The sequence below is a fragment of the Amia ocellicauda genome, chromosome 2 (assembly GCF_036373705.1).
Source record: "Amia ocellicauda isolate fAmiCal2 chromosome 2, fAmiCal2.hap1, whole genome shotgun sequence".
Classification (NCBI taxonomy): domain Eukaryota; kingdom Metazoa; phylum Chordata; class Actinopteri; order Amiiformes; family Amiidae; genus Amia; species Amia ocellicauda.
In genome coordinates this window covers 9,020,083-9,044,348 of record NC_089851.1, presented here as the reverse complement: position 1 = coordinate 9,044,348, position 24,266 = coordinate 9,020,083, and the positions used below count along the sequence as shown (strand labels likewise).

The 24,266-nt window shown below is 38.9% G+C and overlaps 1 protein-coding gene across 3 annotated transcripts; it reads right to left on the bottom strand.

The window, feature by feature from the left end:
• Positions 1-6,553: 6,553 nt before the first annotated feature.
• On the bottom strand, positions 6,554-21,061 carry LOC136763576 (integrin beta-1-like). 3 transcript variants are annotated; one of them, XM_066717675.1, is made up of 15 exons: positions 20,918-21,061; positions 16,032-16,098; positions 15,419-15,504; positions 14,428-14,644; positions 13,854-14,021; positions 13,182-13,417; positions 12,839-12,994; positions 12,344-12,439; positions 10,695-10,784; positions 10,079-10,219; positions 9,458-9,660; positions 8,925-9,163; positions 8,174-8,396; positions 7,218-7,447; positions 6,554-6,953 (listed from the first exon to the last, which is right to left on the bottom strand). In XM_066717675.1, the coding sequence occupies exons 2-15, from the start codon at positions 16,096-16,098 to the stop codon at positions 6,925-6,927; spliced, it is 2,181 nt and encodes a 726-aa protein (XP_066573772.1). In that variant the 5' UTR covers positions 20,918-21,061; the 3' UTR covers positions 6,554-6,924. The 3 variants fall into 3 exon arrangements, with proteins under 3 accessions (XP_066573772.1, XP_066573787.1, XP_066573780.1); XM_066717690.1 differs by lacking the exon at positions 20,918-21,061 and adding an exon at positions 15,800-15,906 and having other exon boundaries at positions 16,032-16,097; XM_066717683.1 differs by lacking the exon at positions 16,032-16,098 and having other exon boundaries at positions 20,918-21,045.
• Positions 21,062-24,266: the final 3,205 nt, after the last annotated feature.

Sequence of the window (24,266 nt, the reverse complement as noted above, 5' to 3'; positions counted from 1 at the left end):
TTGTGGCTTCACAAATGCTTTGCTGCATACCTCGGTTGTAACGAGTGGTTATTTCAGTCAAAGTTGCTCTTCTATCAGCTTGAATCAGTTGGCCCATTCTCCTCTGACCTCTAGCATCAACAAGGCATTTTCGCCCACAGGACTGCCGCATACTGGATGTTTTTCCCTTTTCACACCATTCTTTGTAAACCCTAGAAATGGTTGTGCGTGAAAATCCCAGTAACTGAGCAGATTGTGAAATACTCAGACCGGCCCGTCTGGCACCAACAACCATGCCACGCTCAAAATTGCTTAAATCACCTTTCTTTCCCATTCAGACATTCAGTTTGGAGTTCAGGAGATTGTCTTGACCAGGACCACACCCCTAAATGCATTGAAGCAACTGCCATGTGATTGGTTGGTTAGATAATTGCATTAATGAGAAATTGAACAGGTGTTCCTAATAATCCTTTAGGTGAGTGTATTTCTACTATTTATACTATGTGTGTGGTCTGTGGCCTGATAGACACATAGGTGTCAAAAACATGCTGCAGCACATATTTCGCCTTTACTTAACTGCTCACAATCTAAAGGATCGAAAGGAGGGAGCTGCCATTGGATATTCAAGTGGATATTACCTCCCGAGTCTGAAACATTAAAATATATATATATTTTGTGATAAACACTTTGTTGTGTTGAACTTTCTTTGTGCACAGCTTTTTGATATCAAATGCATTTATGCAAATTGAGTAGTGTGATGTGCATTAGGCAGTTCAAAGGTGTGGTTTGAGGGCATGAAGCGCTAAACCTGCAGCTAACTCACTCACTACTCTGAAAGTGTGTTTGAACTGTGTTGACACATACCTTGCTTATCATATGTGATTGAGCATTGCGAGGGCGTAATGGCCCAGGGGCCTGTTGCTGGTGTGGTTAGGGGATCCTCTGCTGGGGAGAAGCACAGTTGCAGTAAGAACATAAACTTGCCTTGCAGGAGGGTCGGTATCTTTATCTGTATCTCATCACTGTATCAATTTTACAGAGGGGTTATATCACCTGTAAGAAGCCCCGTAACAATCTCAAGTAATTGCATGTAGTACTGGCACCTGGGGTTCTCTCATGACAGCTTCTGGCTCCTAACACCCTGCAGAGTACTAAATTAAAGGAGCATTATTATATATATGGGGAAGGTTACATTAAGTAATGCACCCAGGGATCCATCTCTTGTATAAAAATGTGTGAACTGGTTGTTGAAGCTCCTCCACACACACTTTGAGATACACCATATCCCTGTCTGTTTAAAATCATGGTGCCAATGAAGAATAGTTACCCAATGTACATATGCTTTAATCTTTAAAAACAAAACAATGCTCAAAGTGTGATACACACCATCTTCTATTTACTGAGAAAATATCCTTCATGACATCTCCCTTGTCTCCCAGTCACTAAAATAATTTACAGTTGTGCCTTCCTTTGTCAGTCATCCCCTTTTATGTTTGTGTGGGTGAGACATTTCTCACCACATCAATATTTCTTCCAGTGGTTGACAAGTTGTCAAGAGTGTGATAAGAAAAGAAAGGATGATGCATATTTTAAAGAAAGATAAAAGTAAAAATGAAAATCAACCGGCTTTGGGGAAAACAGAAGAATGAGCAGAAAGAGCATTGCTTCAAGGGCTACCCTGTTTACGCCTGCTATATGATGAAGAAGAGCAGCATTTTTTTAAGCACAAACAAAAGATAAACAGATTAGTGTATTTAAAATGTGAACTTTTGTTTCTGATTAATCATGCAGCATGCTGTGCTCAGCCTTGCGGGAAAGAAAGCTCAGGACTTTCACTCAACCTGGGTGTCACTGCAAGAACGTTTAACCATCTTAACCAATTAAACATACTTTTTGTTTTCTCCATTTATAAAACAACAACAACAGTAAAATTAAAATAGGAATTTTGGGACATTTTGGGACAAGGTGGACAGGGTGGGGTGGAGTAATGAAATAATGTATTCATATTTGTTTCCCCTAACTTATCCCCTAAATATTCCAAAATAACTGCCTCTTTATTGATGTTTTGTTTGAACTTCCATTATTACAGGCTGCAGAATGGCATCAGGACAACCAAACTGCTGATATTACTTCTGTCTTGGAGAACTTTATATCTTTGCAAAAAACAAATTAGGCTATTTCACACTACTAACATGAAAAATCTATGACCCACAGTTTTGCCTCATATTCAAACACATCCAATTGTTCACACCAGTATATGGTTAATGTTGCAACACACACACACACACACACACATATATATATATATATATATATATATATATATATATATATATATAAAAGATTGTTTACTTAAAAATAGATATCAATTTTGAGAGTTTCACTGGAAAAACGACTCAATATTGTAGAGCGAGGAAAAAGAAGAGACATTTAAATCGAAGACCTACAAATACATTATTTTCCTCCTGCAAACAATGTCGTGTTGCTTTTGGCTGTCTTGCATTGATCCCAGCCAAGACATCTGTTTCTGCAATAATTCCATCAACAGGCAAGAAAGAGGAGGAAGACAAATGGACCAGGAAGGAATGCTGCTCACTTCTTACCCAGTGAAAGAAAATCTGTCAAGGAGCCAGTGAAAAGTGGAGGACGTCTTATGACTTTTAGTGTGCCGTAGACGGCTTCATTTTGACTGATCCTTCTTCACTCTTACACGTGCTTCAGATATAAAACATCTTGAAAACATCCCTGAGATTTCTAAGTTGTAAACCTAGATCAGAAATGATTTGACATTTAGTAGCTAATTGGAAGTATCAGATTAAGTAACTGTAATCCCCCACCCACCTCTCCTCAGTAACTCAATAAACATATCACTCTTACATGCATACAAAACTTTCATGCCTGATTACGTTAGGAGCACCAAGAAGTGATTTCTAGTGATGAATACTATTTGAAGTCTGCAAACAAACTTTTTTTTTTGTACTACACAAGGGATACATACTTAGGAAAAGTAAAATATTTTGGCTCATCCATCAATGGAAATATCCTTAACTGTGCTTTTCAGACTTGGAATGAAGCCCTAGATTTGGTTCATGAGTTCCTTTGTTGCACAGATCACTAAAATCCATAGTATTGGAATTACCTAGAAGAGTTTACAGATGCTGTCACTTGTTCGAGCAGTCACTATGCAATTAGGTTTACAGGCCATATACTGTAGCATATACCAAAAAAAACCAAATAGCTCTTGGTTATCATTGATTGTTGGCATATACAATTAATGTTATACAAATGTTTGAAGACAACTATGTTAGCTACAGAAATACAGAACGATCGTAGTAGTAAAGTTGTCTGAAATATGTTGGCATCTTGTTTCTTGTTTCAGGAGAAGTGTTCATAACAGTACACAACACACAAAGACCAAGAGCACTGCAAAAACACCACTGGTTTTGTCCGGAAGCTGACACCCGTGAAACCACAGCATAGATGTTCTCTAGGCTGCAAATTTAAAAAGATAAAGTCCCTGTGCATTGCATTGTCGATAAAGTATCTCAAAATAACACGTCCCCGTGGTGCCAGTTTGAATACAGAGGGGCTGGGTCTGTGCTCTGAGTGAGATGTGTAGTATGTTTTTGATGAGAAAATGTGCCATTTTATTTTATGTTGCCTCATCTCTATTTGTGGCTTTAGTAAAACTGTAAACCTTATGAAATACATCCCTCACTGGTATATATATTTCTTTTCTAGACAAAAAACTAATTAAAACTAACATTTATGAAACCATGTCTAAAAGACACTCATCATTCAAAAGAAACAAAGAAAAAGGTTTTTGAAAATCAAATACCCTGCCTGTGAATTCAGTAAGAAACTGTTACTTAAAACTGAGACATGGCCAACGATATTTAGGTTATTGAATACAGTTTAGATATTTGTATATTTACAGTGTTAATAGTTTGAAATGATCCTGTACAGGAATTTGAATATAATATATTGTGAATACTGGAGGGAGCTGCAGTTTACACTAGAACCCTGTTTCCCAAAATCTAAACTGTTTACTTGTATTCCTCTTCAAATGTAAATTAATACAGTAACTATATATACACTCACCTAAAGGATTATTAGGAACACCATACTAATACTGTGTTTGACCCCCTTTCCCCTTCAGAACTGCCTTAATTCTACGTGGCATTGATTCAACAAGGTGCTGAAAGCATTCTTTAGAAATGTTGGCCCATATTGATAGGATAGCATCTTGCAGTTGATGGAGATTTGTGGGATGCACATCCAGGGCACGAAGCTCCCGTTCCACCACATCCCAAAGATGCTCTATTGGGTTGAGATCTGGTGACTGTGGGGGCCAGTTTAGTACAGTGAACTCATTGTCATGTTCAAGAAACCAATTTGAAATGATTCGACCTTTGTGACATGGTGCATTATCCTGCTGGAAGTAGCCATCAGAGGATGGGTACATGGTGGTCATAAAGGGATGGACATGGTCAGAAACAATGCTCAGGTAGGCCGTGGCATTTAAACGATGCCCAATTGGCACTAAGGGGCCTAAAGTGCACCAAGAAAACATCCCCCACACCATTACACCACCACCGCCAGCCTGCACAGTGGTAACAAGGCATGATGGATCCATGTTCTCATTCTGTTTACGCCAAATTCTGACTCTACCATCTGAATGTCTCAACAGAAATCGAGACTCATCAGACCAGGCAACATTTTTCCAGTCTTCAACTGTCCAATTTTGGTGAGCTTGTGCAAATTGTAGCCTCTTTTTCCTATTTGTAGTGGAGATGAGTGGTACCCGGTGGGGTCTTCTGCTGTTGTAGCCCATCCGCCTCAAGGTTGTACGTGTTGTGGCTTCACAGATGCTTTGCTGCATACCTCGGTTGTAACGAGTGGTTATTTCAGTCAAAGTTGCTCTTCTATCAGCTTGAATCAGTCGGCCCATTCTCCTCTGACCTCTAGCATCAACAAGGCATTTTCGCCCACAGGACTGCCGCATACTGGATGTTTTTCCCTTTTCACACCATTCTTTGTAAACCCTAGAAATGGTTGTGCGCGAAAATCCCAGTAACTGAGCAGATTGTGAAATACTCAGACCGGCCCGTCTGGCACCAACAACCATGCCACGCTCAAAATTGCTTAAATCACCTTTCTTTCCCATTCAGACATTCAGTTTGGAGTTCAGGAGATTGTCTTGACCAGGACCACACCCCTAAATGCATTGAAGCAACTGCCATGTGATTGGTTGGTTAGATAATTGCATTAATGAGAAATTGAACAGGTGTTCCTAATAATCCTTTAGGTGAGTGTATAGTGACAATGTCTGCAAACCATTCTAGTTAAGAACAACTAAACATTATCGCCCTCTTGTGTACAAAAGACTGTATGAGTCATTTTACTTAAGTATTAACTTTATTTTGCTGCATTTTCAATGTGGGCAGACAGTATATATACATACCTCTATTTATCCATCTAGAGAGAGGATGAGTATAATTGCAGACTGAGGACAGAGATATTTGTTTAGGCAATGGTTTACACTAATGATGATTCTATGATTAATTATGACTAATAAGCTGGCTTATCTAATGGCTTTACAATCAATCTATCTATCTATCTATCTATCTATCTATCTATCTATCTATCTATATATATATATATATATATATATATATATATATCATGTGTTACAATGGCAGGAGGAACAGGTCAGAGATAGACAGAGAAACTGTAGAATAGATCTCAAGAGATGAAAAACGATGCAAGAGGATGACCCCAGAGCAGATGGGAAGATGAGATCAGAAGCGCAACCTGGAAAAGAGTGAAGATAATGTGGAAACATCTTGGGGGGCCTTTCGTCCAGCAGTGCATCGACAAAGGCTGATGCTGCTGATATATACATTTATGGAGAGGGGGAAAGAAATCTGACCAGCATGGAAATTCTTACTTATGTTTTTATATACACTTAAAAATGTAGCCTGAACTAAATATGTGCACTTCTTTGAGGAACAGTAAGCGGCACAATATGTGGCTCCATGTGATATCAGCTCTGGGAACAGGATGTTTTCCTTCAAACATCAGCTAATGACAGAAATCTGAGATGGCTGTAGCAGCAGTAAGTATACTGAGGTCATTCTCAGAGGGAGGACTGTGGACTTTGGATAAAGTAATTAGATAAAGTACGGCTTCCAAAGAAAATATTCTGTCCTGATTAATTAGTTTCCATTTTAGCTCTGATTTTATACAGTTTGTTTTCCTCCATGAATAGCATAGTTTATAATAATAATACTTGATATACTTTATAATAATAATAATACTTTATATATATATATATATATATATATATATATATAAAGTATTATTATTATAAAGTATATCAAGTATATATATAATATAAAGATATGCCTAGTTGGGTAGATATGTCAACAGCTCCCCTTCAGCAGATGTCTATACTCTTAAACCAACAGCTAACAGATTGAAAAGTAATGGAGTCTTTAAATGGATGGATTTGAAGAACAGACTCTGGGGACCAGAATCCAGGAGACAATGCATTCAGTTCTAGCAGTGTACATTCTGTGCAAATACCTTATTTTAATATGGCCAATCAAGGACTGGGCAATTTATGACACAAAGGGACATTGTTGGGCAGTCAAGGTATAAAGTATAATATATAATGGAAAATCTGCTGCTTTAAAATAATTCTGGTCAGCAAAAATAATGAATACAATCATGATAAACATCATAAAATTAATGCAATCAAATACATGACCTATATAGTATTTATAGACAGATGCCATTGTTCCTGCATCTTTGGTTAATTATTTTGTACTGGAAGCTTTTGTTCTGTTCATTTGCAACCCTCCATCAATGAACCCTTTGTGTAGGTGGTCTTGATGAGATGAGCTCTGGGGGAGATTTGACGTTGTTGTAATCATGTCCTGCTCAATGCAGGCCTCGTCTTGCAGGGCACGCTGCTCAAACAGCAACAGAATCAAAGTGAAAGTTTAGTTTAAAATTCAACATTCTGGACCATATATTACACATCTTACCTTCTGAAAACACAGATGGGTCTAAACAGGTATATTGCCATGCAGTAATTATTCAGTGTTTTTGTTAAAATACAAAAAAGACAAGGGGACATGACTTATTACCCTATTTGGGTAGTTTAACTATATGTAATTCACATTTAAACTGGCTTATTTAATGTTTCGAAATTATTTAAAAGATTCACTCACCTTGAATCTCCACCACGTGGACTTCTTTTTCGGTGTTGTTGATGGCGTAGGTGTAATAGAACCAGCAGTCATTGGCGTCTCTCTCCTTGCAGTGCATGAGGGGAAAGGCCTGGTTTGGCTGGGGCAACTCATCACGGTCCTTCACCTTGATGAGGTTGAAATAGGAGCAGTCTCTCTCGCAGGTGTCCTTCTTCTCTCCAGTTTGAAATGCCCTGCACTGCACACACTCCCTGTGGAGATCAAACCCATTCCATGACAAAGTAGATTTTTCTGGCAATTTGAACTTGAAATGGTATTCTATTACATACATAGAGCATGAAATGCACTGTGAATAACAGAATCCTGCAATTTCTAAAAATTCGAGATTTGCCCCACCCTCTCTCTGGTGTCCCCTATGCCTATGGAGCCGGACATACATTATCGTTGGGGGACAATTTAATGTTCTCTTAACATTGGGGAAGATCCGGGTAGGTTTTTATCTGAAAACTGGGATCTGTCACTTGCACAAAATGTTTTCATTGAATCACATAATACTTATTTAGTGGAAATGTGAAAAGATTCACTGTCTGTGTTTTTTTTCTTTTCTTTGAATTTTTTAAATTAAAACTGACAACACCGGCAGACCATTTTTGCACCCGAACTACAATATGAAAAATGTTGTTTCTGTGGGGCCATTATAACTTCAGGGACACAGGGGTTTGAATTGTCAGCTCAAGACATCGACATCAACATAAGGCAGACCAGGGTCGTGCATTTTGTGATAAAAAAGTGACAGTTTTGCAGATGATTTGAAATTAATAATTGATTAGCTCAATTAAAATCAAATAACTCCAAGGAGTGTCCTTGTGGGATATGTTATGCAGAGCGCAAAGTTGTCGACCCTGATATATTTAAGACACAGGGTAATAAACACCCCTCCCCTGCTTTAAATTATCTTAATAAAATAGTCAACTCACTTGTGCTCGGTACACACTCCGGGGCACGTTGGGCAGATCTCACAGGTTGGCCCTTGAAATTTGGGATCTGTGCATTTGCAGGTGCCACACTCGCAGGTCCCTCTACCGTTGCAGATCTGTTTGTTGGATGCCAGACATGTCGTAGTGTCCAGGGAACAGTCACAGGCACTTCCAGTGTAGTTCGCTTCACACTGGCACACCCTGCAGACACACTCACCATGTCCTGCAAAATCAAACCAAGAAACAAACCGCTGTGAGATTTCCTTCTCTATTAACATGACTATTGTAGTTCTCCAGTTAATTTACAGTAGCTGGGAATATCGGACTTCAGCTTGAGTTTACATTAACACAATATGCATTATAGATAGACCTACAGATATTGGTATATTCTTATACTAAGCAAGGATTTCATCCATGACATTCTCAACGGCAATCTATAGCATTTCAAATGATTACAAGGCTTTTTCAAATGGTATCAAATATTAGCAAACAAACACATATGCAGCATGTTGATGGGTTTAAAAAATAGCTGGACAGTTAGTAATTATGTATAGGTTTTTAAAATATCTTCCTACCAGGTCACTATCACAGTCTCCGCCTAATGAAGTCGGAAGTTGTCATATTGTCATAACAGTAGGCTTATTAAAGCTACAAGAGTATCACAACCAATCTAGTTTAATTCACTGCTTAATACCAATTAAGTTGGCACAATGATCTGAATAGAGGGGTGGGGGGCAGGACAAAACAATACCTCCGCAAATCATGTTGTTGGACCTGTCGCAGTTGAAGTTGTCACACTCGCAGTATTTGCCGCTGTACACCTCACTGGGATTCTCCCTCTTCTTGCACACACACTCCCCACAGATACAGTCTCCATTGGTGCTGCAGATATCGGTGCCGTTGTCCTTTCGGCAGTTAGCGTCCAGATCGTCACTGTTCACCTCTTCGGTGCTGCATTCACAGTGTCTGCCGATACGGCCTTCATTGCACCTGAGACATTGAGTTAAACATTGAGTAAATAGTTTAAATGTCAAGTGTGACTGACAGAGGAAATGTTGACATCTAGCAATTCCTAATGAAGCAGAAAGAACATAATGTTTAATAATTTTACTAACCATATTTTAAATGTAACTTGTCAGATTTTGTAGAAATTGTACTTTCATTTTAGTGTACCGTCACCCTCATTATGTAAGGACATTCAACTAAGTTGTATTTATTCTTATTTAAAATAAATGCATAAACCAACATTAATCTCATGTTCAAGTTGAAGGGCTCTGTATTTACCTGCACGCCCCACACTCAAAGGTGCCGTTGCCATTGTTACAATAAGGGCTGTTCGCCTGTCCTGCGTCGTGACATTCACATTCACAGATGAAATTAAGAAGAATTTCCACCTCTTCAGTGAAGCCCAGAGGTTTGATCTTGATGGACTCACTCAGACCATTTTTAGGACATTTGTGTGCAGTAATACTTATGTCAAAGAAGACCTGGAATAAACAATGCACAGCTCTTAACATGGAAGGAGAGTAAAGATCACTCCAAATTTGAAGTTTTAAGATACTATGCATACAATATAAATCAGTCACCCACTATAACATAATTTTATAATACATTCATAAGAGAAATAGATGAGACACATGGATCTACATTGTGATGTGCAAGTCTTGCAAATTATGATTTAAGTTAAAAACAGATATGACAGGCAGTATCAACAAGAGCTGAATGGGTTAAGAACTATGCTTGAACTCAAGTGGACAGGAAAGGCTGAGCTGGGATATGTGACAAAAAATAAGAACTTGCTTCTTTCATAAATGAGTCACACTGCAGCCGACCTGCCCAGCAAAAAGGTGAAAAAGTGCGTCAAGAAACAATCAAAGGTTACACGTTACTTTGTTTTCTACCTACCTGGTCACCAATGGAAATGTTAGAACACTTTCGACCATTTTCTCCTTCATTGACAACCCCATTCTTGCAATGTGACTGATACTTAATGGTCACTCCTTCTGGCAATTTACTGTTCTCCAGGATGACCTCCGAAGACAGAGACTAAAATTAAAAAGGAAGAAAAAACTAAACAGTTATGTTCAGTTAGCTACGAATAACACTTATCATCTGATAAACTGGCGGCCTCATTGTGCATGGTTTTCTACATTTAGCTTGATATATTTGGCCTTAAATTCATGGAATGTATGAAGACGTTTATGTATCACTCTAACAATGCAGCAGAGTTGTCTCATTATCTCCTTCCCTCCCTCCCCTGCACAAACAACCTAACTGCTAGTAATTTATCTACATTTATTTTTATAATCTAGGTCTCTCTCTCTCAGTGGTGTGTTTTTGAAGTGTTTTTACACATACAGATGTTGGCAGTGTTAGTTTCCTATGTTTGATGTATTTATGATCTAAAGTTCAGATAAAAATATTTGAGAAGTATTGATTTCATTTATGCACTGCTACTATAAGATACTTAGTTCTGCATTACTCATGTTCACCCCCAAATAAAACTAAGAGGCACATGTACCTTATAGGCATCAATAATCAGATTGATCACGTTGCTGGAGTTGGCAGAGAGGATTCCGACAGCAGATTTTGGAATGAGGTTTTTCAGTTCCTGAAGACCAAAAAACAAAAGTTACCCTCTGAAAGTGGCATTATGGTGCTGGAAAATCCGCGTATCAATCGCACACGTTAAATGAAGCTGGCCCATATTCGGAGAAACTACACAAACCATCATAGTAGCTGTGGATGCAGTCCAAATAAGAACCAATTATGTGATCAGTATATCAAAATAACATGTTTTAAATATGTATTTCTCTATATATTATTGGCTATTAACAAGCAAGACAGAGCTACAAGGATAACTGAAAACTTGATTGTGTTTACTTACATGCTACAGTTTCACTTATCATTTTTTTTTCCTGATGCTCATAAAGTTAATCATATTGAATCACCTGCTACAGGTAGAAAAACAATGTAACTTGTAAAACATATTATAAGTTAAATTATGTTTCCAGTAAATCCAGTATACAAAATACAGATCGGGAGTGTTAATGCAAAACTAAACTACATTAAAAAAATATAATGGAAGCTAATGTCGGTGACAGGAGCGCTGAACCCAAGCGCAGAGCACAGGGAAAATCAAAGAACAGCCAGATGGTCAGAGGCTAGAAAACAGGTTAATCGGGGATATCCAAAAGTCAAGGTCAGATGAACAGGACAACGATGGAGCGAACAGGGCAAAACAGGAGATCCAGCAAACGCAAGTCAAACAGGGAACGCTAAGGTCGGAAACACTCAGACTACCACAGAGAAAAGGCTCGGAAATGTCACTAGGCACAGCAAACAAAACGTCCCACCAGACTGAAGAAACAAAGAGGTATAGAGAGAGCTAATGAACAGGAGAGATGAGGAGCAGGTTAGACAGCTAACCAGGAGACGAGGAGTGATAATTCAATAATTAGGTGAAGAGAGACGGGGAACGGGGAAAGGAGAAGTTGGAGCAAAGGCAACCTCTGGGGGTGATCAAGAGTGTTGGACGGTAGACATGACAGCAGCTCTGTTTTATTCTGGCTGTGTGAATTTTTGTAGAATGCTCTGGTTTCCTCCCACATCCCAAAGACATGCAGCTGAGGTCGCCTGGCTCCTTTAAATTGCAATGTTAGTGCTGCCCTACAATAGACTGGCATCCCACCCAGTCTGCACCCTGCCTTGTGCCTGGATTAGACTCCAGCTCGCTGTGACCCTGTACTGGATGAAGCACTGGCTGGAAATGGATGTGTGAATTTCACTGTTGTGTCACTTACCTTTCTTTTTCACTTTTCAAAAAGCTTTTAATGTTTTGGAAGTTTGTACTAAAAAAGGTAAATTGAATGAACAAATGATTCATCTGTAATCACCGTGTAGTTTGCATGGAAGGATATTATTTTATTTATGATTATAACATGCCACCCCAAACATTTGACATAATTCAAATCATACATTGTATCTTGAGCAGAGCAGGCTGCTGAGGACACAAATTACACAAGCCTTGATAGGAAATACCAGATCCTTTCTAAAATAAAGAATGAATTCACTGAAACCAAAAAAAAAAAAAAATGGTTATGCTGATATTTAGTAAGATAATATATTAAAATGTAGGAACAGGAAAAAATCTAAGCAATAACAAATGACCTTGTAAACGTGCTGGAATTCTTCAGTGACGGCAAAGATCGTTTGAATGTTGTTGTCACTCAGTTTCTGAGCCAGATGTGCAATTGAGGGATTGTCCTGAAAAATGAAATAGAAAGACATTCTCCCAGATTATTTACCATCCTCAGAAAAAACTATGTGCAAAACCATAAACAAAACTTAATAAAACTGCTCCCCTCTCCCTCTCCCTCTCCCTCTCCCTCTCCCTCTCCCTCTCCCGCCCTCTTGTGGACGTTGTTTACCCAGCCAAGAATGCAACCATGGTCCGTTTCCTTTTATAGAGGAAGTGGGGGGTGGGACTATTTCCATCAGGAGCCCTGCTTGTTTCTGGGGGTTGGAGTCTTGGAGGAGAGGTTTTGTAATCTCCTCCACTAATTAAAGATACGCCATGCCCCTCACACTGTCACAATACTTAGCATGCAGAGTAATATACAACAAAACCAAAATACTTGAGCCTATATTCTCAAAAATACATACATAATAATGGCTTATTGTGCACATCCCATCTTTCAGGTGACATTTTCCATCATCTGACAAAACTATTTCACCCAGTTTTCCATCTCCAGCGAAGTGGAAGCCAGCGTCAGTGGAGAACACCAACAGGCGGGTGACATTCCTCCAGCCAATGTGCTCCTGAAAGTAAAAAATAAAAATAATGAATTTCATACCACCCACAAACTAGTGTCCAATGAACCTTGGAATTCCTCTAGGAATTCCACAGTGTCATGAAAAACACCTGGATAAATTAAATGTGTGCAAATTCACTCACTCATTGAAGAGTTTTGTGCTCATTAACAGAGAAGCACACAGACGTACTTACTCCACAGACAGCAACTTGCATAATGGCATCAAACCCTCCTTCAGGAGAATCCAAGTTTTCAGAAATCTGCTGCTGCCCTACAAGAGTGTTGAACTGGTTTCCATCACTGGTCAATTGGAGCACATTTTTATAGATGAAAGCACTGGTACTGTTATGGTCCCCAGTGCAAGGGTTCAGCAGCTTGGCTGGAGATGTACCAATGTGGGGCACCTCAGTCTTCTCCACAGAGCCAAAACCTACACAAGAGAAAAGGGTATGATAGAATGCACAATGCAGAACAAATTATTAATTTGCCATTTCTTAGATTTGCATCTTGGAAACTTAACTTCTTCAAATCCGACCTTCTTTTCTTTCACTTCTTCTCTTTGCCCTCTTCTGATTTCTAGTTTTAAATTCCCCTGGAATCTACCGCACTCTCCCCCTCTTCTACTGTGAAGGATCTTGGAGGGACCCTTGACCCTGCTCTATCCTACTCCCAGCACATCTCCTCCCTGACACGCACGCCGATTTTTCCTGAGCAAAATACGCAGAATCTGACCCTCCTGCACCAACTATTCGACTCAGCTGCTCTAAAAAGCTCTTAACTCTAAAATTCAAACTCTGTTGTTATTGATTTTTTCTTTTTTAATGTGTGTGTTGAACATCAGAAAATTACCATAACTGAATTCTTACCAATTCTAAAATCACTGGTGAATTTTGACATTTCATGCATCAGACTTGTTCCCAGATTTTTTATATTTTCCAAATCATCCTTGGAGGAAGAAAGGTGCATAAGATAATACAGATCAATAGGATAATCTTCAGTTCTTCTGAAATTCAGCTTTAATGACTGGGCTTCATCTGAAAATGTACAAACAAAAAATTGAAAAACATACATTTAACATTTTCTACACTAGTACAATTATGAAAGATTCAAATGTCAGGCTGGAACAAATCACTGTTGGCAGAACAAGGGGCATGGATAATATGCATTTATTTTACATTACATTTTCCTAAAATTTTGAAGCAGAAGTGGAAGATCCCAGATCAATTATTGGAACCCAATATCCTATGTACAATAACGCTGTCCCATAAATTATATTGCTCTTATATTTTGTAAATTGCCCTGGACAAGGGCATCTGCTAATAAATAAATAATAACAATAGAGTAATATTGATTACCACTCCTTACAGAACAGACATTTTGTGTGTGTGTGTGTGTGTGTGTGTGTGTGTGTGTGTGTGTGTGTGTGTGTGTTTTAATTACCGGGTCGTAAGTTCAAAGACATCTTCTGAGGCTGAATCTGAGTGATATCCTCTGGTTTCATTTTCTCAGAGGTCTCCTTCCTGTTGGTCACTGGCTTGTTGACGAGCACCGTCTGGCTGCCCCGGGGGTTCTCGATTAAGTCGTGCGGACAGCGCTTCTTCAGGGACTCCAGTTCATCGCATCTGGCAGAGGTCGGCTCTCCTCGTCTTAAAAAGTGCTGTAAATGGCGGTTAAAAAAAAGAAAGAAAAAGCATCACTCCAGTGTTTTCAAATCAATGCTATGAGAACTCTATGACCAATATTTTAATTTTTTAACCCTCAGAGTACTAGGCTTACAGCACCTATTTGAATAGAAAAAAGTTATTTTCACTTCTACAATGTGTGTTTTACTGTATTCTATGCGTTTTGTGTCTTTTACATTTAACTAAATATTTATGTTTCAAAAACATATATATGTTGAGCTTTGGAATAGTCACATGTCCTCTCATATTTCACATGCATCTTATTGACCCAGCTACACCTGTTGTGGAGAGAAAATGTAAATGCCTGAGCTATGAAACAAATATTACACATGAAGTAAGGTACACCATTCAGTAATGTGCTGGAGATAATTTCCAACTGCAGGAACCAGTTTCCCAATATGAATATACAGCAGAACTGATGTAAAAATGGCCATCCAATTATGGATGACTGAAGTAATATTCACACATGCTGTTCTCTCTTGGCATTTTTGTGACTTGCTGATAAGAAGCAAAGAAAGTTCTCACATGTTCAACTGTTCAAAAGATAATCCACTTTCTCCAGAGGAGTTTGATAAAGGTTTATGATAACTACCTTTTCACAGGATTGACTTGAAGGTCTCCACTAGTACTTGTGATTATATTGTGTATATATATATATATATATATATATATATATATATATATATATATATATATATATATATATATATTTTAATATATTTTCTGAAATTAAGACATGAGGCACTCACGGGTTTGGTGCACCATCCACATTTTTCTCCAACTTGAATACACTCCCCACAAGACTTTGCTCTTGCCATTATACATTCATTTCCTTCTGTAAGAATACAAGAAAACATGTGACATGTGTGAAACAGATCCATTAAGTTGTGACCTGATGAAGCATTACAAAAAATCTGAGGGTAAATGGGCAAAGGCAAAGTGCCTTTGTCGGGGCACACGGGGTGTGGCAGTAGATGCCAGGTGTGCCGGTTTTAGGGTGTCAAGAACTGCAACGCTGCTGAGTTTTTCATGCTCAGCAGTTTCCCGTCTGTATCAGGGATGGTCCACCACCCAAATGACATCCAGCCAACGGCAGGCCAGTGGTCGAAAACAGCTCATCCACTACCAACCATCTTGACACAACTGTGGGAAGCATTGGAGTCAACATGGGTCAGTATCTCTGTGGAACAGCTTTCAACACCTTGAAGAGTCGATGCCCTTACAAATTGAGTCTGCTCTGAAAGGAAGGTACAACTCAATATTAGGAAGGTGTTCCTAAGGCTCTGTACACTCAGTGAATATCTATCTATAGGTATCTATATCTATATCTATATACACACACATACATATATGTCAAATTACCTTGTCCAGCATTGCTGTAATACAAGCATCCTAATAATGTTGATATAAAAAGTAGGTTTAGGTCCATCTAAAATAAGAAAGACAATAAATATATACAAGTTAGGAACATAAAATGTATTCAGAATACATTATGTACTTACCTTGAAGAAAAATGCAATTTTAAAGTTAAGTAAAGCTGAAGTACAGATCTGAAAACCACAATAATCGAAGTTCTCACACCACCCTCCCTCATCCTTCCTCTTTACCCCAGGTTCATTTACTCACTTGTACCACCAACAGTTCCCCTTTCTTTACTCACTGGAAACCATCAATAGGTCAATAACAACTCTATATAATCATGTACACTTACAAATGGACTCAAACTGGGATGCACATTAATAAAAGGCTTAAAGTATGTAAAGGTTACATTTTTAATATACAATATGCAAAATATACAAATTTTAAAATCTGAATAGTGACAGTTAGAGTTTTATTAAGAATCTTTGTAAAGGTGTGTTGAAGCTCTTATGCCACAAAACTAGAAATATGTTGTACTGTTATGTTGAGCTATTACTGTATATGTCATAATATGTTGGACTGCTGTACAGATTTGTTGTACATAGACAATAAAACAATCAATTTATACATTTCAATAACTTCCACCAACGCAAAATGTAGGGTAGCTGAACTGTTACTCAGAAGGCTATTAGCGTCCATTCAGTAAATGGCAGCCCTGCCAGTTGCATTCTGTGTTTAGCTCACTGTAGTTTATTACCAGTGTTGTATTTACAGCCCCGTCCCTCTGGGCCAGTGCTAAATCCAGAGCTTTACACTCTAGTCTGATCCTGCCCAGCTGATCGATCGCCGTGTACAGTACTGTGTTGACCGTCACAGCCATTTATCAACTAGCTGACAGTTCACCATTTACTTTCTAATGCTGAAAATCCTGTTCTGGGAACCCATTCAATTAGAGCAACAGCAGCTCCCATTTTTGCCGTATTACTAGCAGTACAACCAGCAACCAGCAAACATGCTCTCCTTAAAACAATACAGGAGACTGTAACAGTAGTAGGTGACAAGAGTTCCGAAAATATAACACATAAATGATATGGTCTATTGTGTTTCTAAGAAACAATCAAACACAGAAGCAGAATAACAACACTAAATGTCAAAGATATTTGTGGAATAGAAGGATTAATACAAAATTCCTCAGAATTCCCTTGTTTAGGACACTGTTTCAAGATTTAAGTTTGCAACTAAAGAAAAACTAACGAATCATCGCAAGCATCAACTTTACATTTCATGCTAAGAAAATAAATTGATTCCTGCAATAATCTGTATTTATTCAAAACATTGTTCTATCTTGCATACACTTCCACAAGTTCTCTACAATTTGAAAAGGTTATTTATGTCAAATGATGGTTACAATGTCATTAATTAAGCTTATATTAACTGGGTATTATTCTACATGAGTTATTTAGGGGTTATTTGATTTGACTTGTTTATGACTGTCCATAAATATGATCATGACCGGCAGGGCCGGTTCTAGACATTTGGAGGCCCTAGGCAAAATTTATGTTGGAGGCCCCCGTCCTGATTGGTGGATAGCGCAGTGGTTCCCAAACTTTCTGGGTGGTGGCCCCCAAAAAACATTTGGGTCACAGGTCGTGCCCCCCCCAAAGATGAATATACTTTAAAACTTGTTTTCCTTTCACTTTTCACAATTTTGTCAATTTCAATTCGAATCTCTCTATGCATGAACCTATTCTTATTATTCCATCTAGTACGGATGAGCCTGAATCAACATTTACAGAAGATACAGTAACGCTCTCTTTCCATTTTATACAATTTTACTAGTTATGTAATATATATATAGGATGAGACCAAATATTCGAAAATTCAACTATTCGTTAAAGATGGCCACTATCGACAAGTGAATCTAACATTTGATAGTTAAAATAATAATAATAATAATAATAATAATAATAATAATAATAATAATATTGATTTTATTTTAAAGCCTGTACGGTTGATTGGCTGTCTATGTAGCTGCAATGAAAATTGACGGGAGGGTGGGATTTCTTTGTCATTTCTTGTCTGTGATTGGCTGACAATGACAGATCTGCGCGACTCCGCCAATGCGATCGGTGCAATTCTGCAGATCTGCGCAGACATGCGGCGCTACAAGAACACGACCAATGGCTTCCTCTTGGAAATACTTTGACAAAGTAAATTAAAACACTGTTAAGTGTACAACATGTGCATTGCAATTAATATACCACAAATCTACAGCTGGTATGTTAACCCACCTAAGAGCCAAACACCCTTCTGCGACACTATGACAGAAAAGGAAAGAGGAGCAACAAACAAATGAATATTATTAAAACACCAGCTATTGCCATATATTTTGTTTTCACTGGAACTTGAAAACACAGGTATGTTTCCAAATGTATTTAATACAGCTGTTGTGTTAGATGAGTATTTTAAAATAAAGTTCAGAACTTATTGCAATTACAAAAATTGTCACATTGCATTATTGCAATTAATGCATTAATGTATTTGTTGTTAATGCGTTTCCAAAATATTGCAGCAGAGAGTCGTGGCGAGCTCGTTGCCACTCCATGTCATTTTGGAGCTGCCGGTTATTCGTATGTATTTCTCAGCTCTGTGCATTGTGATCTGACATCCTGTACTCTGATCGGCCAGGACTGGAGATGGAAGAGTCCAATAACGAGACCCAGGCGCACAGTGCAGTGTGTTGAATGTGTGTTTGGGACCCTGGACTCGCGTACGGGATGTTGCGGTGATGGAGGCCCGGGCAGCTGCCGACCTGCCTATAGCAGCGTATTTAACACTGCAAATCCGAGGCAGCTCATCCCGTCAGAGATAAAGGACCTGTCTGAATGGGCTTTATTAGAAGCTTTCAAACCCTATGTAGCTCATCCTGTCATCTATCCGTAAATAGCACATTGGTCACTATAAAAAATCATTTTAATGAATTATTACCAACACATTTATGGGCGTGTTCACTGCGCACGCGTACTTTCGCCAGGCGCTCATTGTGACAGAGGAGCAGTTTGTCACAACACCGGGCCTGATGACCGGATTTGAAAGTCATTAATTACAGAATTCTCATGAGTTTCAAAAGGCCCGACCTCCTTATTAGTTTGATCGATTGTGACCACACTGCATTTGTTTTTCTGTCTTTTGTTATTCCAGTTTTAGTGCTTGCAGTTTCTGTATAATTATTGCATTTAGTGACCAGGTTTCAGAGCCATAAGTGAGCACCAGTAGTATGCATTGATCAAAGACGTTTCTCTTTGGGAAAATGGGTAGATTTCCATTCAGTGGCATTCGGGGCATTAGCTGTACCAGCAACAAGTGCACCTATTGAGCGGGTTTTCAGCCATGTTGGACTAATTCTACGACCACATCATGCACAGATGAGTGACGGTTCTGTCCAACTTGATATTTTGCAAGTGCAATCCTCTGTAGTACAAGTACAATACTCAATTTATGAATTGAAGACATCTAGCAACATGGTTGATGTTCTTCTACTTATGTTTGAAGTAAGGCTCAGTAGTAGGAGTGTGCATTTTCTGCTTTGGACCAAAAAGAAAATCCATATTCATATTTTTTCCTTGGATTTATTCTTATACTATCACACATTATTTCGGTGATATATGGACAATAAAAATGTTTTTGATAATCTGCTGTGTTATGTATTGTATTACTTAAACTATAAAGAAGATCATAAGTGGTAATTAATTATAAAAGAGACTCGAAGCTCAAAATTGAAGATTTGAGACTTGACGTAGCTCAATGACTTGGGACTTACTTGAGACTTGCTTAATACTGAGTTGGGACTTACTTGGACTTGAAGCAAAAAGACTTGGGAATTACTTGGACTTGCTAAATAATGACTTGTTGAAACCTCTGGTTTACAGTAAGATGCAGTTTATTGCTCCATAGTCTAGTGAGCTGGACAGAAGTCTTTTCTATTTTGCGCTGTGACTAATGACAGTTTACTCACCTGTCACTGTATGTAAATACACTAAACGATCTGTACTAGGACTCCACAGTGTTACAGAAACCAGAGCACAGTGCAGCACATCTGTTGCCATATTTGGTGAGGCGATCCCTGACTCCCTGTCCGCTCCTCCACATTCCCCAAGCCTCCGCCCCCCCATCTCTCAATTACCCATTTCCTTTAACTACTGTGCATGCAGTCCAGGGTGTTTCTACATTGATTATGCTTTTCAACTGAAGGAGTATGTGGATTTCAGCTAGCATCCACTGCTGGCACAAGGTCTGCTTACAGTATATCTTCAGTACAGTAGAAATGCTTTGAACTTAAAGCTGCCAGGCACTGCCTTATTAGGCAGCTTGCAAGCATACCAGCTTCATACAAGATCGTTTGGTACAGTATGGCTGGTCCACTTGAATCTTCGCAACTGGATGTAGTACTGAGCTTAATTAGTTATTGTCAGAGTTTAAATATAAGGATAGTTTCTTATTTAACATTATTTATACATAATATTCTCCAATCACAAACTGAATGTCCATCATCAATGTTCATCATGTAACATCAAAACAAAGAGCAGCCGGAAATAAAATGTTGCGCCGGAAATTACATACACAATATGTAATCTAATTTATTAGACCAGAAAGTGGATAAAGACCTCGATAGAAGTGTTGAATGACAAGTTGCTGCCACAGATAGTTTTTCCATTGTTGACTGAGATTACCCAAATAATGACACTTACTTATTTAGGTGAATTCCCTTACTCACAATATCACGGATTTGATTGACAACGAACGAAGACAACATTGTCTATGTCATTCCTGGCACAACATGTTACTTCCAGCAGGTTTCCTCAGATGCACCCGGCTACACCTGGCCTCACCTCTTCTCTCACCGCTACAGCGGCCCTAAGACCCGCAGACTCTGCCCAGGCCCGCTCCTGACCCCACAGAGGTCCCTGCTCACTGTCCTGGGACTGCTCCAGACACACTGATTCAGACTGTGTCTAATGCCTCTGTCGCTTCTGCTGGACTGAACGGCAGAATGTACTTTGACTTTTCTATTTGCACTAGCCCACCCCTTACATCAATATTGATTATTTTGCTGTTGATTATTGTGGCGGGTAGCCAGTAATGGAGGCTTGGAGACAGACCACAGGCAGAGGCAAAATCTTTCATTCCACAGGCAAAATAATTCCTGACGGTGATGCAGCGGGGGGGGAGGTGCGGCGGAGTTTTCCCCCATGAGAGTGGGGAGTGGGGGGGAACTGAGGGGGTGGGGTTTTCCCATTTGGGGGCCCCCCCTCAGCCCGGGGCCGAAGGGCAATTGCCTAGGATGCCTAACCCCTTGCGACGCCCCTGACTACAGGTAAACAAAACAGGCTTTATTAAATAAACAAAATAAACTGGCACGACGGCCAAACAAAAAGATACACAAAACTCAAAGAAAAATACACAGGCTGGACCTGGTCTTCACTGTGTAAAAACGTAACATACATACTCAAACAAAACACGTGCAACACTGGGCAGGTTTCCGCCCACGCCCACGCCCACGCCCACGCCCACGCCCACGCCCACGCCCACCTCTCCAACACCTCCAAGGCTGAGGCTGAGGCCTCCTTATATAGCAGGTGGCTGGGGTTGATAGACCTTAATTTATCAATCACCCCAACCACCTGCAGTCCATGAGCAGGCAGGGAGGGACAATTAACCCCCTCCCTGCCACAATTATTATTATTATTATTATTATTATTATTATTATTATTATTATTATTATTATTTCTTGGCAGACGCCATACTTACCAACTTGTCCACATGACAAACAGACATTACAAACACAGTCTGATTAAAAACTCACAAAATATGTACTTTTCATTACCTTAAAATGTGTTAAAACAAACCAATCCACTTAAGTCTTCAAAGCTATATATATAACACCAAAATTGAACTGGCTTTTGCAACAAAACTGCAACAACTGATACTTTTGCAACAAAATAATAATGATCTATTTTAGTTTCTTATACCATTTCACCTGTTTGCATAGGAGAAAAACACATCCATAGATTTCCAATAAACCAATTTAACAATGATTTCTTTAATAGTTATTCTTGGGCGCAAAAACAACCTGTAAAAAGAAGTCCAAAGTTACACTGGTCAAAGAAAAAACTGTAGTCAAAAATCATTCTCTATCATTTCAATACGCCCTGCATAACCTAGATGTCATTGGTCCGAGAAGGTTAGTGAAATCATTGATAACATATTTCCAGTAAAGTCCCTCTGCTGGACAAACAATAATGTATACATAATAAAACAATTAATGTATTACAATAAACTACAATTTATTTAACACTGTGGCATTCATAAGCATTGGGGTAACATGAACAATATTATCAAAACACATATATAAATGGCCTATTATTAACCTTCTTATTAAAATTCTGCTTTTTAAGTGTTTAATAATCAGTTGCTGATCAATCACTTCTAATCATCTTTCAGAGAAAAAATATTCTGTTATTTTTTTCTGTTCATTCGTTGGAGATTTCCTTCCAACAGTTCAGTAGGGTAGTTTGCCAGATTATTTATTAATTCATTAAATACTTTAATTAAACTATTACAAGATTATAATATAAGGAACATATCATTTTAAAATGACTCAAGTACATTTGCATAGGTGCATAGTGTAATAACGTATCACGTTGAATTGAAGTGCAAAAGTAGAATGGCAATATGCTTAAACCAGAAGTGTTTCAGTACATCACTGACTAATGGTGGGCTGGGGTTGGTCTCCTCTGGGGATCAGCTGATCCAGTGTGGCCGTTTCAGCAGAGGGGCGTACAATAAGCTTACAACATATTAATGTAGGGTCTGGAAAATAAGCATTGAAGAAATAAAGTAAACTCCAAGCTAAATAATGTGTAATACATTTTCTCAAGCTCTAATAATGCTGCATTTGGAAACATCTTCACAGACAGAAACATGGAGCACAGGATCAATACTGGACATACACCTCTCCTGACAACGTGCATTTCACAAACAGCAAACAGAATATGTACTTTCACCCCTACTGACAAACAAAGAGTACGAGAGCTGCAGATGTCCTTGTGAAGGATACGAGCATTGCTGACTCAGTGGGGAGGATTGGGGAGGCCAGGGGGCCAAACATGGCCACAGCACCTTTTTAAACATGTGCCATCCACCCATATAGACTCTCATGAGCACTCACAGATGCATGCCATGCAGACATTGCTGATTTATTAAAATGAGGGAATGAAGCACTTTGCTCTGAATTACAGACGTCTGAACTGAATCCTTTGCTCCACTTGGTGGCGTGAGAGATGCCTCCACCTTGAATAACCATTGAGGTCTGTTTTTATTATTCATAGTCCGAGGGTGGTGTGAATCAAGGACTCCAGGGTACAGATTGATTAAGAAGCTAGACTTTATTGTATAGCCTCACACAACCCATGGGGAACAAGTGGAGGACAGCCCAAGCCCCAAAGACCCCCACACAGACATCTCTCTCTCTCTCTCTCTCCTGATGGTATCCTGAGTCTTAGGGAATGTATATGTCTATGGGTTAAACCAGTACAACTTTTAATTTAATTAAGACTACACAAGTGGACCGTTGAAGGCGATTGAAAGAGGAATGTCTTGTGATAGAGGATTCATTTGCAAAACAACCTGCAAACCATGCAGGCCAGGACAGTTGAACACTAGCGCCCTCTTGTGTATATGCATGCATTCGAGGATTTTGTGTGTGTGATAAAAATCAGATCAGCATGAGAACTATGACTTAAGATTTTGAAGCTGTATAGGTTCATAATCTTATCATAATTCAAAGATTTTATACACAAAACTACAAACTAAAATAAAATCTCATCTTATTCCTAGTCTTTAGAGGTGAGTAAATATGTTACTAGCCCCCCTTCAGCAGATGGCTGTACTCTGAAGCAGCTGTTAACAGGTTGAAAGGGGAAGGGGGCTTTGAATGTATGGAATCTGAAGAACAGACTCGGGGGACTCTAGAATCCAGGAGACAACACTCTGGAAGTCAGTTATGGCTGAAGAACTGAGAAATTTACGGCACATCTGGGTGTATTCTATAATGGAAACTGTACTGTTCAGAAATAGTTCTAACGTCTTGCCAAAATATATATATATATGAGAGAGAGAGTTTTTTTCTTTTTAAGTAGGCAGGATCATTTCACAGTAGGAAAAAAGATCAAAATCACC